Below are 18917 nucleotides of genomic sequence, written 5' to 3' on the forward strand. Positions count from 1 at the left end.
TGCACTAATAGAAATTAGATTAAACATTTATCCAACACATGTATTCTCTCAGTAAGGCCCATCCATGCTTAGGAACACTAGACAGCACTTCAGCATCACACACAGGACCGTTTTAATCAGTGAAATCACAACAAAAACAAACAAACAAACAAACAAAATGTAACACTAACTATACTATGAAAAGGACACTTGCTTACAGTATGAGAGCTGAAACAAGAAGGCAAAGCATCTCTTTCTAACCCCTAGCTGGGAGAGTGCATATTGCAAGGTTCAAACCTTTTGTACCCTACTCATGCCCATGCCCATGCATTATTGGGAAAGTTGACTTGGGGGTTACAAATACCAATTTTGCAGACCTGCTCCATGTTAGGAAAATAAAATGGAGGCCAATAATCTTAAAGTTCCTTCAGTTCGGATTATGTACAAATTGCTTAGTCTACTAAGACTAGGGTTCTTTTATCAACCACAAATTGCTGAGGAATGAAATCAGACAACGTATGTGAAACTAATGGGAGAGTATGTCTGTGGTCCCCACTCCAGTCTTGATACCGAGCCCTCTCCCCCATCTCCCCCTCCCCCCTTCTCCCCCCATGCCCCAGTGAGTTTGTATTTTATAGGGTGGGCAGGGGCAGTGAGGTGGAGCTATGACTGAAATCAGACTGGTTTAAATCCACGCTCCATGTTCTTAGAGTATAGAACTGTTCTAGGTGCTAAAATTAAAAACAAACAAACAAACAAAAAAATTTGATTCGCTAAATGAACTTGTGTTGTACTTGGACAAAGGATAGGCCTTTCCCTGATACAAAAAGAAATTCTGAAATTAATAAGAAAGATAATCCAAATCAGAATAGGTAAAAGATATGAAAAGGTGAGCACGGAAAGACAAAATAAACAAATGGAGGAAGATATTCAGGTTGCCATTGCTTATTGGAAATACATATAAAAACAATGATTAGATAATGTATTTAGATTAGCAAATATGAAAACTGTGTTAAGACCCGATGCTTATGAAAAGTCTGAGATTTTTTAATGTTCTTTTGAGAATTATAATTGCAATCTGGCAATACTTATTGGAGTTATGAAAGTGCATGTATTTTGAGCCAAGAATCACTTTGAAAATTTATCTGCTGAAAAGGAGAGATTGATAGGTAAAGACTTATAGAACAGGAAATCTAGCGCATCACTGTTTGTAATAAAATATACTTATAATGATCTAAATATCTAGTCTTAGAGAAATGGTTGAGTTCAATATGGTATATTCAAGTTAAAGACTCAATATAGAAACTAAAATCATATCAGCACTGTACATGTGTTTGAGGATTTATTTATAAAAGTATTTTCATACTCATGGAGCAAAGTGGAGAAAGATACACAACTGATTCTGAGCATGGGTTACATGAGGAGGAGCCGAGTGGAGGTTTTATGGGGGAAATGCATATGAAAGATTAAAGAACAGTAGAAAGTGATAAAAAGAAGGACTCGACAAACAGCTCTAAACACCCCCATGCATACATTATATGGTACTGTTACATGATACACAAAATCATATTTCGTGTATATTTTTCTGCAAAAAGACATTTCAACAAGAAAATCTCTACTGCTTTGTAAGGATAACTATGATGTGTTGAGGTATGTATACATTGTTTACCACAAGAAGTAAACTTTATTATACCATGTATATTGTGAACCTACTTTGTTGAAAAGAAACATGTGAACATTGAAGTCAACAACTAATTCACCAGGTAAGAGAACTAATGCATGTGTGTGTGTGTGTGTGTGTGTGTGTGTGTGTGTATTATCAGACTATAAGTTTGATGAAATATTTATAAAGAAGAATGATGTAATATTCAATTTACTTTAGGACTATTTTATTCAAAATGTCTATCTGTACCTACCTACCTACCTTCCTATCTACCACTATCTATCTTTGTTTAAAGTAAAAATATGCAAAGAGTCCCACTAGACTTCTCCATTGGCTGGAGGGGAGAGAATTAGAAGTGTAATGTACTTATTACTTATTAATAAGTGTAATGTACTTATTATTATTAACTAAAAAAGTAAACAGCTAGTTTACTTTTAGTTAATAAGTAAAAAATAAATGTAGAAACATTTTTACATGGTAAAACGTTAAGAATACATTTAATAGTAGTTTTATCTTTTTAATACTCCAGATCTCTGCTACTCTTAACTGGAATCTAGGCACACCTAGAGATAGTAGTTTCTTTTGTTTTCTTTTCTTGTTAGATATATTTTTTTAGTTGTATATGGATGCAATATCTTTATTTATTTATTTTGATGTGGTGCTGAGGATCAAACCCAGTGCCTCACGTGTGAAGCAGGTGCTCTACCACTGAGCTACAGCCCCAGCCCTAGAGATAGTAATTTCTTGACCATGCATATACAAACATATGTGAGTGGTATATGTGTGTGTGTGTGTGTGTGTGTGTGTGTGTGTGTGTATAAACACAAATGAGAACACACCCAAACATGCTGTTTTTCACTTTTTTTATTTAAAAAAATCATTGAACCCTTTTCTACTTATGGAAATAAAAATAAAGGGAAAAATATGAAAGACAGTCACCAATATCTTGACAGGTTTCATCAATCAGTTGAAATGTTCAGGGGAGGAGAAAGAGTAAATATAATTTTTCTCAGAAAATAGTATTTTAAAATGTATGATATGTCAAGATCATTGTATTGTCATGAGCAACTAATAAAAAATAAAAATAAAATTAAAAAAAGGAAAATAGTATTTTAGGGGGAAATACTGATAATTAATATTGGCCAAATTATGTTGTTATATTGTGTGTGTATGAATATGTAACATCAAATCCCACCATTTATGTACAACTTTAATGGACCAATAAAATATGGAAAAAAGAAAATAGTATTTTATTTCAATTGTTACAATAAGGATGCATCACATTTATGATTTAAACTACTGAATTAAAAAACATAGGGTGGGGCTGGGGATGTGGCTCAAGCGGTAGCGCGCTCGCCTGGCATGCGTGCGGCACCACATACCAACAAAGATGTTGTGTCCGCGGAGAACTAAAAAATAAATATTAAAAATTCTCTCTCTCTCTCTCTCTCTCCTCTCTCACTCTCTCTTTAAAAAAAAAAAAAACATAGGGTGGTTCATGGGCTAACATCCATGATGAACACAGATGTAAGAATTCTCAGAAAACACTAGCAAACTGAATTCAATAGCATGTTGAAGTGGTCTTTGGAATATAAGAATGGTTTAACATATACAAATCAATAAATATGATACTTAACATAAGCAATTTTGATATGATACTTATCAAAATTAAATAATTACTTCAACGGAGTACACAATGGAGAAAGGATAGTCACTTTGGTGATGGGAAAATTTGATTCCATGTCCACATATTGAAGAATGACCTTATACCCTTATTACACACCTTATACAAAAATCAATTTTAAATGGATTAAAGACTTAAATGTGAGACTGAAACTGTAAAACTACTAGACAAAAAGATAAAATTTCATAACATTAGTCTGGGTGAGATTTCTTGGATATGATCCCCAAAACACAGGAACAAAAGCAAAAATAAACAAAAAGAATTGTATCAAACAAAATCTTCTACACAGCAAAGGAAATAATTCATAGAGTGAAGAGAAAACTCATGGGTTGAGAGAAAATACTTGCAAACCTGTATTTATAATAAGGGGCTAATATCCAAAACATATAAGGAACTCACAAAAATCAATAGCAAGAAAAAAATAACTCAATTAGAAAATGGGCACAAGACCTGAATAGACATTTCTTAAAATAAAACATAGAAATGGCCACCAGATATATGAAAAAATGATCAACACCATTAATCATCAAAGAAATGCAAATTGAAGCCACAATGAGATATCACCTCATACTTGCTAGAATGGCTATTATCAAAAAGAGGAAAGATAACAAGTGCTGGTGGGGATGTGGAGAAAAGAAAACTCTTGTATACTGTTGGTATAAATGTAAATTAGTACAGTAATTATGGAAAACAGCATAATGATCCCTGAAAAAAAGTTAAAATAGAACTATCATATGATTCCAAAATCCCTTGTCTGTGTATGTATTCAAAGAAAATGAAATCAATATCTTGAACAGATATCTGAATGCCCATGTTCATTGCAGCACTATTCATAATAGCCAAGATATGGGATCAATTAAGTGCCCATGAAAGATGAATGAACAAAGAAAATGTGGTATGCATATACAATGAAAAACTACCTAGCCTTGAAGAAGATCTTGTCAATTGTGGTAACATGGATGAATCTGAAGGAAATCATGTCCATTGAAATAAGACAGGCACAGAAAGACAAACACCACATGATCTCACTTATGTGTGGAAACAAAAAGGTTTAAACTCATAGAAGCTGAGAGCAGAATAATGGTTATCAGGGGCTACAAACAGTAAAGGGGACAAGTTGGAGATACTGTAAGAGAGTATAAAGTTTTAGTTAGGGTGAATAAATGAAAAAACTCGAATGTCCAATAGAGCATCTATAATTAATAACAATGTATTATATATTTGAAAATTGCTAAAAGAGATTTTAAGTGTCCTCAAAAATGATAAGTATGTGAATTAATGTATATATTAGTTAGCTTGATTTAGCTATTTCACATTAAGTACCTATATCAAAAAATCATGCTTTACACCATAAATGTATTCGTTTTTATTTGTCAATTAAATTATAGTAACTTAGTATGACTAAAAGAAAACCATTTCTTATCCACAAGTTTTTTTTTTCAGGACACATGGATTTCATGCTTCCATTTGTCATATTACAATTTAATGAACCAATGGTTAAGAGGAGGCCCCAAATGAAGTTGGGTGGCATTTACTGTGAGCCACAGAAAGTAGACTTAGGAGTTTCAAGAATTAAATTTTCCTCTTTTGGTCTGTTAGCCAAGAAAAGCAGGTCTGAGTAAGAGTCTGGGTTTTATAAGTAACCCAGAAATGCCTGGAAAATACTCCTGCCAATGGGAGTGAAAAGATTAGCCGACTTCTGTGGAAGGTTCAAAGAGGGAGCAGGGGAAGATGAGCTGTCAGACAAACATGAGGGCTTGGAGGATATTAAAACATCACATAACTATTGAACTGGACATCAGGCCGCTTCCTTCTCCTTAAAATGGCCATTGGTGGCGTTTTGATGATCTGTATAGAACACCCCGACCAAAGGTGACATCTATTGAAATAGTAGCCTGAGGTGCTGAGAGGGCCTGGGCTGGAATGAGAGTTGAAATCAGGCCTCTGGGAGGACTGCTACTGGTGGTGAGGATTTAGGGATGCTGCAGGGAAATTAGAGATATTCAGAGGGAGGGATGGGGAAGAGTTTGGGAATCAGGGGATAAGATGCCTGGAGAAGTTGACAGCATTTGTCCCCAAGGGGATGGAAAGGGAGATTGCCACATGGCTCTTTCAGTTTCTGCTCCATTTTTGGTCAAGTCAACAGTTTAGGAACCTCTCCCAAAACAAAACAAGAACCTTAGGGGCTGTTACATCTTTATTTAAGGCTACTGTCTAGTGAAGCCGTAATTGGTTCTCAGGGGCCTCTCCCTTCTCAGCAATTGCCAGCCCTCCCTGGTGATAAAAGCAAGGGCTTCCAAAGGACAAAGTAGTTTGGGAGCTAGAAAAGGGGATGGAGGCTGGAGAAGAGAATGGCTCAGGGGTGGAGGGTCACAAGGGTAATATTTATCCTGAATTATTTCAGTTTGAACTCAAAAAGGGAGGGAGCTGAAAGTAGGTAACTCCACCATTCTGAAGCCTTAGCCAATCTTAGTCTCCTCTGCATAGTCTTGTCTTTAGAGGGCAGGGCTGCTATTTCAGGTGAGCATCCTATTTTTGAATACATAGATCTTTGAAAAAGTTAAATGGTTGGTCTTTATAGCCATTTCTCTTCTAAATAGTAATAAATTTCAATTAATTTAGAGTCCAAATATCTCTATTTAAAAAAGCATTTTATGAAATCCCACAGTCTTTCTTCAGAGTCCTAATGTTGGTATTTCCTTCATTGGAGTTCAGAAGTTGATGTGTAATCCTTCTGGCTGTACTAGCTTACTCCCTTCCCCTTCTTTCTCCTGGAGAGGGAAATCATAGCCATGCATGTTCTCCAACCCCCAGTTGGTGTGCTGTGGTGTAGAAAGAGGCAGGGCCCTCTCACACCAATTTTTTTTTCGTGGTGGAAATTTGTCCCTCTTCATAGCATGAAAAAAATTTGGTTATACTTTAAAATGATAAAGTTTTCTTTTAAAGCCATTAACATGTATTTTTGCTATATTATGCAGTAATTGCCAAAGAGAACTAAAGAATCAAAAGATTAAAAAAATCAAACTAAATTAAAGTTTATTTAATGTTTGTTTCTGTTTATAAAAACATGTTCAATAGACATTGAAAAAATACATGATAATAAGATTTTTTTTAATTTCCTGAAGATAAATTGAAATGTATAGTTTGGTATATATTTCTTTAAATATGTTTTTCTGGAATATTATTTAAATTTCTCTTCCAGAAATAGTGATAGTTTTAACTGAAGGCTCTTGAATTCTGGGTTGGATAAGGGCTGTGGATTTATCTAGGCTTGTTTATAATCGGAATAGACAGATATTTTGCACTATTCTCATTTCCTTACCAGTTATTGTGATGAAATTCGTTTTTTTCTGGGGGGGGGGCAGGTTACTGGGATTAAACCCAAATCACATCCCCAGCCCTTTTTATTTTGAGACAGGTTCTTGCTAAATTGCTTAGGGCCTTGCTAAATCACTGAGGCTGGCCTCAAATTTGTGATCCTCCTGTCTCAGCCTCCCAAGTTGCTGGGATTACAGGTGTATGCCACAATTCCACCAATTAAAATTCACCTTGATTTCAAACTTTTCCTGCATGTTTTGAATTTTTCAAGTTCAGCTTTATTCCTTGGCATTTCACAACTCAGTAGCTTCTGCTATTGCTTGACCCCATTCTGTTTTTAAGGAACAAAGGCCTTTCATCCACCCTGCTGTTGCTATGTGTTTCCCATTTCTTTATAGTCCTCACATCTCACTACCTTCTACTTTATCCTCCTCTCCACTCCCAACACTTTGAACAATAGGGCTGGAAATATGGTGTTCTAAAAATTCAGGATGATGCTTGTTTCTTACATGAGAATAATATACATATGGAGGAACTTTTACACATTTCAAAGAACAATATGGCTATGGAGATGAATACAGCCATATATCCATATACATTGTTCACAGACTATGAGCACACACACACACACACACACACACACACACACACACATTTGAATTAGGAGTCCAATTTGGAGATAGAAAGTATAAGGATTTGTTTGTTTGTTTGAGGATGACTAGCTCTTGTGCAAGTGGGTTTTACTACTTTGGCCTCATTTGAAAAATTTCTTCATACCCTAAGTTGTCTATAATAGTTTGAATGTGAGGTGTCCTCTGAAAGCTTATGTGTGGAATGTAGGAATGTTCAGAGGTGAAATTATTAGATTATGAAGCTTATCACCTAATTCAGTGGATTAATCCGTTTGTAAAGACTACTTTACTGGGTGGTAACTGTAGGCAACTGGAGTGTGGCTAGAGAAAGAAGGTCACTGGGGCATGCCTTTGAGGTTTTTATTTATTTTTTCTTTATTTTTAATTTGTTTTAATTAGCTACACATGACAGTACAATGATCTTGACATATCATACATTTGAATCAGATGGGATATAATTTCTCATTTTTCTGAGTGTACAGGTTGCAGAATTACAATGGTCATGCAGTCACGTATATACCCACAGCAACGGGAAAAAAAAGTGAGGTTTTTATTTTGTCCCTGTGCACTCACACTCGCTCACTCCCCGCAGCCCCCCTGGTTTCCTTCAGCTGGGAAACTTTCCTCTGCTACACCATAGTGTTCTGCCCAGAACAATGGAACTAGCTGATCATTGTTCTGCAATCATGAGCCCCAAATAAACTTTTCACCCTCTAAGTTGTTCTTTTAAGGTATTTTGATCTAACACACTGTCCATACAATTTATATTTCAAGTTTTTTCTTTACTTTTTTTCCTCTAAGCTGTTGTTTTTTAACAACAAATCATTATTGTTTAACCTTGTTCAGTGGCTTATGAAGGTAAGTGGTGCCTGGAGATATTACAAATTTTTCTCTTTCCATATTGGTTAAGGGTGATATATTCAAGACTGTAGTCTTTGTGATGTCCTATGGATTGTCACCCTGGATAGATGACTTCAATTTCCTACTCTCTTTACTTTTGCATTTAGAAGTTAATGAAATGTCTTCTTTTTATTTCCCGACTTGCTATTGTCCTAATTCTGCATTTCTTGAAATAGACTGTCCAGAATGATTGGAATGAGAGTGATGATAAAGGTTTCTTTTGAGCAAAGTCATCAAGTAGATTGGAATAGGCACAGGTCAGCTTTACAAAAAATAATTGTGACATTTTCATTTGTCCTTACTACCCTTTCTTCTATCCCTCCTCTTATAAATTTCATGGAACTAAAGGGCTGTCACAAAAAAGGAATTTTCTTTATGAACTAGAGCATAAATGAGAGGAAACTCTCGGAAAGCAAAACCTGGCTCACTTTAGAAACAAATTGCCAAAAGTCAGTGTGGTCCATGATGACACTGGGGGAGTGGTGGTGGTGAGCTTTTTATTGCTGAAAGTGTTCTAGCCTGATTTGTATACTCACTTCTCTTCTGTGAAGGATAATGCATAAATAACCCAAATGGCAGATTGGATGTGGACCAGATAAAATAATCTAGGAGTCAAAGGAAATCCCAGAGGAGTGCTAAATTCATATCACAAGGAAATGCAGATGGGAACAGAGGGTAAGGGAATAGCTTCTAGAGGTAAGAGTTGGAAAATGGTTACAGAATCTGTGGATTTTATGGTCTATAAAGTAAAGAACTTTCTACTTGTTGCATACTGTAGTAGATACAAACTTCTAGTTCCTGGGCTGGGGATGTGGCTCAAGCGGTAGCGTGATCGCCTGGCATGCGTGCGGCCCAGGTTCGATTCTCAGCACCACGTACAAACAAAGATGTTGTGTTCGCCAAGAACTAAAAAATAAATATTAAAAAAATTCTCTCTCTCTCTCTAAAAAAAAATTCTAGTTCCTATCCTAAATAAATTTGTAATCTTTTGGGAAAGAAAAGTGCATACAATAAAATAATTAATGAAGAATTCAAGGCAGCATGCATTTGCACACCAAGTATCAGTTGGGTGGGGACATCTTTTCTTTCCTTCTTGCTACCTGGGATTTAGCATCTGATCTAAATATAGGCTAAGCCATTCCATTCTACTGTTTAAAAGCCTTCAGCTGTACCTTGTTGCCTCTAGGATACAGCTGCTGGTGCTGGCCCTCCTCTCTTGTTATTCACCTGCATCCTAATGCTCCCTCAGAGACGAGTTTAATTAATACTGGATACTTAACCCCCCCCCCCCCACCTCTTTTCCTCTTCACTTTCTGCTGTTTTTTGGCCTCAGTGTCTACTCATGGTTTTCTTTTTACCTGGAATGCTCTCTTCTCCATTATTTCCATTTTCCAGAGTAATGGGGAGTTAGTCTAGCTTCACTTCCTCCTGGAAGATTTCTTTTGGGTTGAGTTCCCTAACTTTCTTTCAGTGTATTGCCATTATCTGATGATGTTACATAAGATTATAAACTTCTTAAGAGCATGGACTCAATTTATTTGACCTGGTATCCTTGGAAACTAGTGTAATATCTTCTACAGACCAGATACTTAGTACTTGATTACTCAAGAAATAAAGGGCTCCATTAGTGAAGGAGGCTTCTTGGGGAGATGAAATTTAAGCTGGTCTTTGAGAATTTAAAAGTGAACAGGGGAGTGGAAAATGGGATTCCTTGCCTTAAAATAACATGCAGTGAGAAGTCTCCCAATGCCTTTGGCCCTGAGTCATTCATTTTCCCACCTCTTAGGTAATTGCCATTCTATGCTGTTTGCATTAAAGAACTTACATTTTATATGATGATAAATATAATATGTTTATGAATCTCATAATACAGAAATCAACACTTAAATTTTATATATGTGAACATATATGATTAGTTCTATTTTTTCCTCTATTATTCTCCTATGCTCTGAATTATACAACATATTCTCATTGTCTTTAGTAAAAAGCACACATCATCTTGGATAGTATCCAAAAATCTGCCCTAATGGTACACAGATTAATTTTTAATATCTTAAAAAATGCCATGCTCAATTATGCCTCCTGACTTTCATATATGCTCTCCTGCTAGGGGTACCTTGCCCAGTTCCCTACCTTTTGCCTGGTCCTCTCTTACCTGGCTTCAAAACAGCCTATAAGTTGCATTCTTCAGGAAGACTTCCCTGACCTTGATTCCTATACCCTTTGCTCCACAGCCTTGGTTGGGGTTTGTTTTATCTCTGCACCCATACTTCCCTCTCATAATCATTTATCACATTTTTACTATTAACTCTTGCACAGTATTGAAAGAATGAAGCTAGTATTTCAAGAAAGTTATTTTGGTAAGAGAGAGTCATAAACAGAGACTAGACGACTACACAGTAGATCATCAGCCTCACGTAAGAGTAGGAAGAGAGGGAGAAATATATATAAATTTCTCAGGGAATAGTTGATGACATTTCACTGATTGGAGAAGGAGAAGAGAAAAGGGTGTTGAACTAAAGATGACTCTGAGACAGTGACCACGGGATTCACATAGAACTTTAAAGCTGCTCATAAAAATGCTGGCTATAGCTGTGGAGGATAAAAGGGTCTGTTGTTTTGGAATATGTCTACCAGACATTTGGAGGAAATTACACTGGTGAAGATGGAGGAAACCATGACTGATTATAGAGATTTGGCTGCTAGAATTCACTGCAGGTGGAATTAGTAGGTCAAAGGGTTTTGAGAGACTAAAGTTGTGTTAAATTCTCTTGAACCTTGAACATGCACAATTAAGGAAGGCAGAGAAGAAAGAGAGCTGGAGAATGAGTAACAACTGAAGAGGGGATAGACAAAGACTTTTTAAAAGTAATTCTCATTTGAAGACCCATTTTCATCCTTTTTGTTTTAGTCCTATGAATCTTACGTTTGCTATAGAAGAAATAGAGATGCACAACAATTTCTCCTAGAGATGCACTAAAATTTCTCCAATTACTGCCAAATAGAAACCTGGATGATCCACATGGAAATTGCCTCCTTAGAAAACCAAACTATTGCTGAATTTGTCCTCCTTGGCTTCTACGACATCCCTGAGCTGCATTTCCTTTTCTTTATTGTGTTCACTGTTGTCTACGCCTTCATTGTCATAGGGAATATGCTGATCATTGTGGTAGTGATTAGCTCCCAGAGGCTGCACACACCCATGTACTTCTTTCTGGCTAATCTGTCCTTCCTGGAGATCCTCTATACATCCACAGTGGTGCCGAAAATGCTGGAGGGCTTCCTGCAGGAGGCAGCCATCTCTGTGACTGGTTGCTTGACCCAGTTCTTCATCTTTGGTTCTCTAGCCACAGCAGAATGCTTCCTACTGGCTGTTATGGCGTATGATCGCTTCTTGGCAATCTGCTACCCACTCCGCTATCCACTCCTGATGGGGCCTAGATGGTGCATGGGGCTGGTGGTCACAGCCTGGCTGTCTGGCTTCATGGTAGATGGATTGGTTGTGGTCCTGATGGCCCAGCTGAGGTTCTGTGGCTCCAACCGCATAGATCACTTTTACTGTGACTTCATGCCTTTGGTGGTCCTGGCTTGCTCAGATCCCAGAGTAGCCCAGGTGACAACGTTTGTTCTCTCTATAGTCTTCCTCACTGTTCCATTTGGACTGATTCTGACATCCTATGCTCGAATCGTGGTGACTGTGCTGAGAGTTCCTGCTGGGCCCAGCAGGAGAAAGGCTTTTTCCACATGCTCCTCCCACCTTGCTGTAGTGTCCACCTTCTATGGAACTCTCATGGTCTTGTATATCGCGCCCTCGGCTGTCCACTCCCAGCTCCTCTCCAAGGTCTTTGCCTTGCTCTATACTGTGGTCACTCCCATCTTCAATCCTGTCATCTACACCCTCAGGAACAAGGAGGTTCATCAGGCACTACAAAGGCTTCTTCAAATTAAAAAAACGGAAACAGTTGGTTGAAGAAAGAGGGTAGTGAAGATTTTACTTTGGACTTTGGACGTCTCCACCGAGAAGTCTCCAGAATTGGCTGGAAAGGAATAACTGTTCTATTCCAACCTTCCCCTTCGGCTCTCCTGTAGTTAAACCAAAATATACCAAAAAAGAAGATGCAGAGCAGTACTTTTCAAATGCTAGTTTAAAAACTTATTTAAGGGCTGGGGAATGTGGCTCAAGCGGTAGCGCGCTCGCCTGGCATGCGTGCGGCCCGGGTTCGATCCTCAGCGCCACATACCAACAAAGATGTTGTGCCCGCCGAGAACTAAAAAATAAATATTAAAAATTCTCTCTCTCTCTCTCTCTCTCTCTCTCCCTCCCTCCCCCTCCCTCCCCTCTCTCATTCTCTCTTAAAAAAAAAAAAAACTTATTTAAACTTCTTTTAGTTTTTTTATTAAATATGCCATAAATATTTCCCTGATTTGATCATTACCCATAGTATATGCTATATATGTATTGAATATGAATATATGAATTGAATTATCACGTTGTACCCCATAAATATATATAGGTAAAATAATAATAAGAAAAATGAAAATATAGAAGCAAAATAGTAATATCAAAACAAATTTAGAAATATTATTGCTAGATGATATTTCAAAATTTCTTTTTACTTATTTATGTATCATAGAGCTTGAAATCTGGTTTTCCATTGAGCACTATGTCATGAACAACTTCCTATATTAAAAAATATCTACTTCTTTATTTTTTTGGGCTTCGTAGTATGGATAACCATGATTTGCTTAAATAATCTTCTATTGGTAGGAATGTTTTAGTTGTAATTAGTTCTTTTATTATGTGTACATTGTGAACAATCAGGTTTTTCTATAATAAATTTTTTGGACATAAATTGCTAGGTCTAAGGATATGTATATTCAAAAATATTTAAAGATGAATTCATTTTACTTATTTATTTTTAATTTTTTATAGTAGAAGATTTAAAATGTATACAAAAATAGAGAGAATGGCACAATGAGTCCCAATTTGCCATCTGGCTTCAACATAAACATTTGGCTAATTTTGTTTGAATTCTCTACAGCTCCTTTTTGCTTGTTTGTTTTGCTAGAAAATAGCACCACACAAATAAAAGTAGATGTAAAGTAATGCATTCTGTCTTATCAATGGGAAGGAAAGAAACAAATTCCAGATGCTGGGTAAATATGTTGTGCACATATATATTCCACATGTATTTAGTATATTCCTTTCCTGATACAGACATTAAAAAACCATGCCCACCAGGCCATTAGAGCACTTAACAAAATTATCAATATTTCCTTAATATCATCTAATACACAAGACATATTCAAATTTCTCCATTGATCTTTAAATAATTTCTTAAAATTAGCCAGAGGATATATCATCTTGGATTATCCATTCAATCATTATTTGCTTGAAAATAATTTTTGAACACCTGCTCTGGCAAGTCATTAGATTAGAATTGAAAAGAAGGTATTAACTTCTAGATGACCCAGGAAGAAAGTCTAGATTAAGATGTGAACGTGGAAAAGAGAATGCAGTCTGAGAACTTCAGAAATATTCTTCTTAAGGCAAAGTTATATCTACCCCTGTATCAATTTATTCATCAACATAGAATTAATCATTAAGTGTTTCAACTGATCATATAATTCATAATGTACAATAATATGAAATATAGTGGATGATACAAATTAAGAAAACATATAGTCTTCTTTTTGATATAATGTATATGGTGTATAAAGGAACACAGGCCAAAAACATCATAATGACTAAAAAAATAATGTGTACCGTTTTTATAATGCAAAGATATCACCCACATCACCTGTTGTCAGTCTGTATTTGAAAGATCAGTTCATTCATAGAGCAATGAACTATTTTATTGTTTTCACTTAAAACAATAAACACAAACATATGTAAGAAATATTCATTTATTCTATCACAAAAAAGAAGTCTTTTCAAAAAAAGTCCTCCTGCTTTTAGCTGTCTTCCAATTCTCAGCCATAGAATCAGAAACTAATCAGAAAGTCTCAAACACTGCACAAACACATGGATATATAAAACATTCTGAAAAGAGAGGACTAAAGGGGGAAAACTGCATTGGCCCAGTTTCCTTTCTCTTATTATTGATGATGGTACTGATGACATCAATTATCTTTTTTGATGACAGCAAAGATGACTTTGACTGTAGCAAGGTGATGGGGAGGATCTTCAATATTAAACCCCAGAGAGAAATGCTCATGGTTATCAAATGTTGCAGTGATGTGAATGTATAATCAAAAGCTATTTAACGAAGAGCCAATTCAATCGAGTATTCTTTTCAGTGGATCATATAATGCTCTAGTACAGCCATGATTTTGACCAACTCTCTTTGTTACTGTGGTAGTGAAATAGGGAGTAACTTTTCTAAAAGTACATGGTTATTGGAATGATCCATAATCCTGAGAACTCTCCATGCCCAGGATCTTTTTCAATGAACTCTTTACATCCTTATTCCTCAGACTATAAATGAAAGGGTTTAGAGTGGGAGTTACCAGGGTATACATGACAGCAGCAACCAGCTCCCCAGAGGAGTGAGAAGTTGATGGGGGCTTCAGGTAGGTGGCAAATACTGTGCTGTAGAAGAGGATGACCATGGAGAGGTGGGAGCTGCATGTAGCCAGAGCTTTCCTTTTCCCCTGTGCTGATGGAACTCTGGCCACAGCATGGAAAATACGGGCATAGGAACTTATAACACAGAAGAGAGCACTGATTCCCAAAACCCCAGCCAGAGCCATTGTCAGGTCCTCATTGAGTTGGGCATCAGAGCAAGAAAGCCATAAGAGAGGGCCAAAATCACAAAAAAAGTGAGGAATATCTTGATTAACATGGAAAGATAGCTGGGATAGCAACAAGATATGGACTAAAGAGACCAAGTGGGCTACTCCCCATGATATACCTACAAGCACTCCACATCTGCAAGGTCTCATTACAAGTGGGTAATGCAGTGGATAGCAAACAGCAGCATAGCGGTCAATGGCCATGATCGCTAAGAGTAGGTTGTCCATGTCAGCAAAAACAGCAAAGAAGTATAATTGGGTCAGACACCCAGAGAAAGAGATGGATCCATTGTGGGTCCACAAATCCTCTAGCATTTTAGGGGCTGTGGTAGTGGTGAAGCAGAGATCCACCAGAGAGAGCTGGCTGAGGAAGAAGTACATGGGAGTGTGGAGGTGAATGTCAATGCCAATGGCCAGCAGAAGGAGTGAGTTCCCAAGGAGGCCCAACAAATAGAGAGCCATAAAGAGACAAAAGAGGAACTGCTGGTTTTCTGGATCACTGGACATCCCTGAGAGGACAAAGTCAGGAGTCTTGCTGCAGTTCATTCTGGTCCTTATTGTGCTTCAAGAAGGATTTGGTGTGAAGAGGATCCACTCCTTGCAGACACAAATGTGCAGTAACCTGGATTCTGTCTTCTGTCAACGTGTCTCTCTTACACCAACTGAGGCTTGAAAACTAAAATATCAATGGGAGGGACAAGAGTTGGAATTTTGAAAGGACAGCCAACTGAGGAGGCACAAAGACAATGGAGTGAGGGGAACAGAGTTTCCCTAGCATTCTATAAGTATGCAAGTTCTGTGTGGATTAAACTTTGTATTATGTGATATTATAACCACTTGTTTGTGATTCTGGTTTTTTTAATATTTATTTTTTAGTTGTAAGTTGACACAATACCTTTATTTTATTTTTATGTGGTGCTGAGGATTGAATTCAGTGCCTCATGCATGCTAGGCAAGTGCTCTACCTCTGAGCCACAACCACAGCCCCTTGTGATTCTGTTTTTGACCATGATTTCTTCAAAAGCAAAAGCTGCATCTCAATATTTAGCTCAGTGTTTGGCACATAGTTGCAGCTCAATAAATGGTAACTATTCTGGTTCATGCTTTGGTTGATTGACTAGAATATCACCAGCCTTCCATCTGGTGTACCATGCCCATTCTTGCACCATCTAATGTGTTGTTCACAATGCGACAGAATCATCTTTTCAGAAAAGAAAATAGAACTATGTTATTTTATTTAGGTAGGCAACCACGGAACCATTGCTTTTATGCAAAATGCACAATCTTTATCATGTGTTACAAATCTCAATGGCTTTTATTTAAAATTTTTTTTTTGTAGTACTGAGGATCAAATCCAAGGCCTTGTACACTAAACAAGGGCTCTATCTTTATACTTTATTCCCGTTCCTCCTCAGTGTATCTGGTTTTGAGGTACCTCCCCAGCCTCATATTACACCACAGTACACTCATTGTCTGTTCTGTAGCCACAGTGGCTGTGCTGTATTCCCTCAAGCATACCCTCTTGCTTCCTTCCACTCTTAGCTTCTACTCATTATATTCGTTTGTCTTCTGTTGATAATAACACAATACCATAGACTGAGTAAGTTATTAAAAAAAGGTTTATTTTGGCTGACAGTTCTGGTCCAAGTTTGAGGCGCTGTGTCTGGTGATGGATTTTTCTGGCAGTGCCCCAAGTTTGTGCAGAGCATCTTATAGAAAGACCTCTGTGTGTGTGTGTGTGTGTGTGTGTGTGTGTATGTGTGTTTTATGTTCTCTTTCTTCATATAGTACCAACAGTATTAAATCATGGGGCTCTACCATAATGACCTTTTCTAATCCTAACGACCTACCAAAGTCCCACCTCTATACACCATAATCACTCTCTTACTACCTCGCATGAGAAATCATATCTTCAATGAATTGTTCTTTGGAGTTTGGGTGGTGGAAAACCATATTCAAGCCATAATATTTCACTCCTGTTTTCCTAGTCTCCTTCTCACATACAAAATACAATGATTCCATCTAAACAGTCCAAAGTCTTTAATTCCTTCTAGAATTAATTCAAAACTTCAAAGTCTAGGGTCTCATTTGATACTATGGCTAACTTCTTCCAACTATGAGCTTATAAAATCAAAACAAGTTATTTACTTCCAATATTTAGTAGTGGGCACAGGGTAAACATTCCATTCCAAAAGGGAAGAATAGGCAAGTATAAGGAGTAACTAACCCAAAGTGAGTTCAAAACCCAGGAAGATAGACATTCACTCTTAAAGTGACATTTCTGGCATCTTGCACACAGTGGGACTAGGGCTGGGCCTCACAAGGCCTCAAGAAGCCCCACCTCCATGGCTTTGTTGGGCTTATCCCACACTTTAGCTCCTTTGGTTTGGAACCTCATGATTGCAGTTCTCTCAGGCTACAGTTCTGGGGTCTTGAGGGTTCTGTTCCCACAGCTTCATTAGGTAGTGTCCCAGGGGGCTCTGTGCATTTCTGCCCATGTGTCAGGCCTCTGTCTGGCCTCCTAGATTTTCCTTTCAACTCTCAGTGGAAGTGGCTATGACCTCATCATTGTGGTGGTAAGCCTGCCTGAACCATGGCTGGAGTGGCTGTGGTGTGCTTCACCAGAGAGCAGGGAGCCAAATCCCAAGTTGGCCCTAGGTAGTGAGCCCATGAAGAGCACACCACCTTTACTCCTTGAAACAGTTCTGCCCTTCTAGGCCTCTGGTTGTGATGGCCTGTGATGGGAGATGCCTGGTAGGCCTTTACCCCTTCTCCTGGAGATTTTAGTGCTTGGCTCTCTTTTATCCATGCTAATTTTTTTAGGAAAGTGGCTCTTGGGTTACATGCTTTTTCTTCTTTCTTTCCATGGTCAGATTTTGAATTTTTCTTAGGTTTTGGTTTTCTTTTCCATTTAATTATGTGCCTGAGTCTGCCTTCAGGTCATACAATTGCTGCTTAATCCTGTTGTATACAGTTATCAAGAAAAACCATGACTGGATTTTATAATGTTGTTTATATATTTTCTTCACTAGCTATCCCAGTTCATCACTTTTAAACCTTTCATAAATCCCTGTGGTATGGACATAGTCCAGCCAAGTTCTTTGCAATGGTGTAGCAAGTGTGGCCTTTACTTTAATTTCCAATAGAAAACCACTCATTCGCACCAGTGTTTTGATCATAACCACTTATCCCACCTGTAAGATGTTCAAGCTCTTCCCTAGTCTTCATGTCTTCTTCTAAACCCTCATCAGAATTTAGCCATTTTATAGCCTGCTCTTCCAAATTCTTCCCACCTGTGCCCATTACCCATTTCCAAAGCCACTTTCACATTTTAAAGTATTCTTTACTAGCAACAGCCTACCTGATCAGTACCAAATTTCTATATTAGTCTGCTTTATGTTTCTAATAACACAACACCACAGATAAAGTTATAAAAAAGGGGTTTATCCAGGCTTACAGTTCTGGTTGAGCGGCCGTATCCCTTGATAGCCTTCTTGCTGATGGAGTCCTAAGGCGGTACAGAGCATCACATAGCAAAAGAGAGTGTGTGTGTGTCTTCTGTTCTTTTCTTATAAAGCCACCAGTATTCAATTATGGGAACTGCACCTTAATGACCTTATCTTGTCCAAAAGACCTCCCCAAAGGCCCATTTCTAAATATCACACTTAGACTAATTTCTACCCTCTTAATATCTCACAATGAAAATTAAACTGCAATATTACTTTCAGAGGTAACAAATCACATTCAAACCACGTACTTATCCTTGCGATCTCAGTTCAGTTGGTGTTATAGAATTTTGATTTTTTGATCATCACATCTACCCTTTATATCCTGACATCATACCTTTATAGATTACCACAGTTGTAATATAGTGGATGCTGTCATATTTATTTTCTTTAAACATTTAGGATTTTTAGTTAACATCGGTCTCCTTCACAAGGCACTG

The 18917-nt window shown here is 37.4% G+C and overlaps 2 protein-coding genes across 2 annotated transcripts in view; one reads left to right on the forward strand and one right to left on the reverse strand.

The window, feature by feature from the left end:
* Positions 1-11189: 11189 nt before the first annotated feature.
* LOC308650361 (olfactory receptor 11A1-like) lies at positions 11190-12146 on the forward strand (the record flags this gene model as incomplete). The annotated part of the gene is made up of 1 exon (XM_081296416.1): positions 11190-12146. One exon carries the CDS (start codon positions 11190-11192, stop codon positions 12144-12146), a length of 957 nt encoding a protein of 318 aa, XP_081152542.1.
* Positions 12147-14572: 2426 nt separating this feature from the next.
* Positions 14573-18917, reverse strand: part of LOC308650362 (uncharacterized protein) — a gene marked incomplete at both ends in the record, with an annotated part of 32784 nt that continues 28439 nt past the window's right edge. Inside the window, one exon of the mRNA XM_081296417.1 lies at positions 14573-15533. Within this exon, the coding sequence (XP_081152543.1) occupies positions 14573-15533 (961 nt within the window). The remainder of the gene's footprint in view (positions 15534-18917) is intronic.

Source organism: Spermophilus citellus (genome assembly GCF_964194105.1).
Source record: "Spermophilus citellus genome assembly, chromosome: 5".
In the NCBI taxonomy this organism is placed as follows: domain Eukaryota; kingdom Metazoa; phylum Chordata; class Mammalia; order Rodentia; family Sciuridae; genus Spermophilus; species Spermophilus citellus.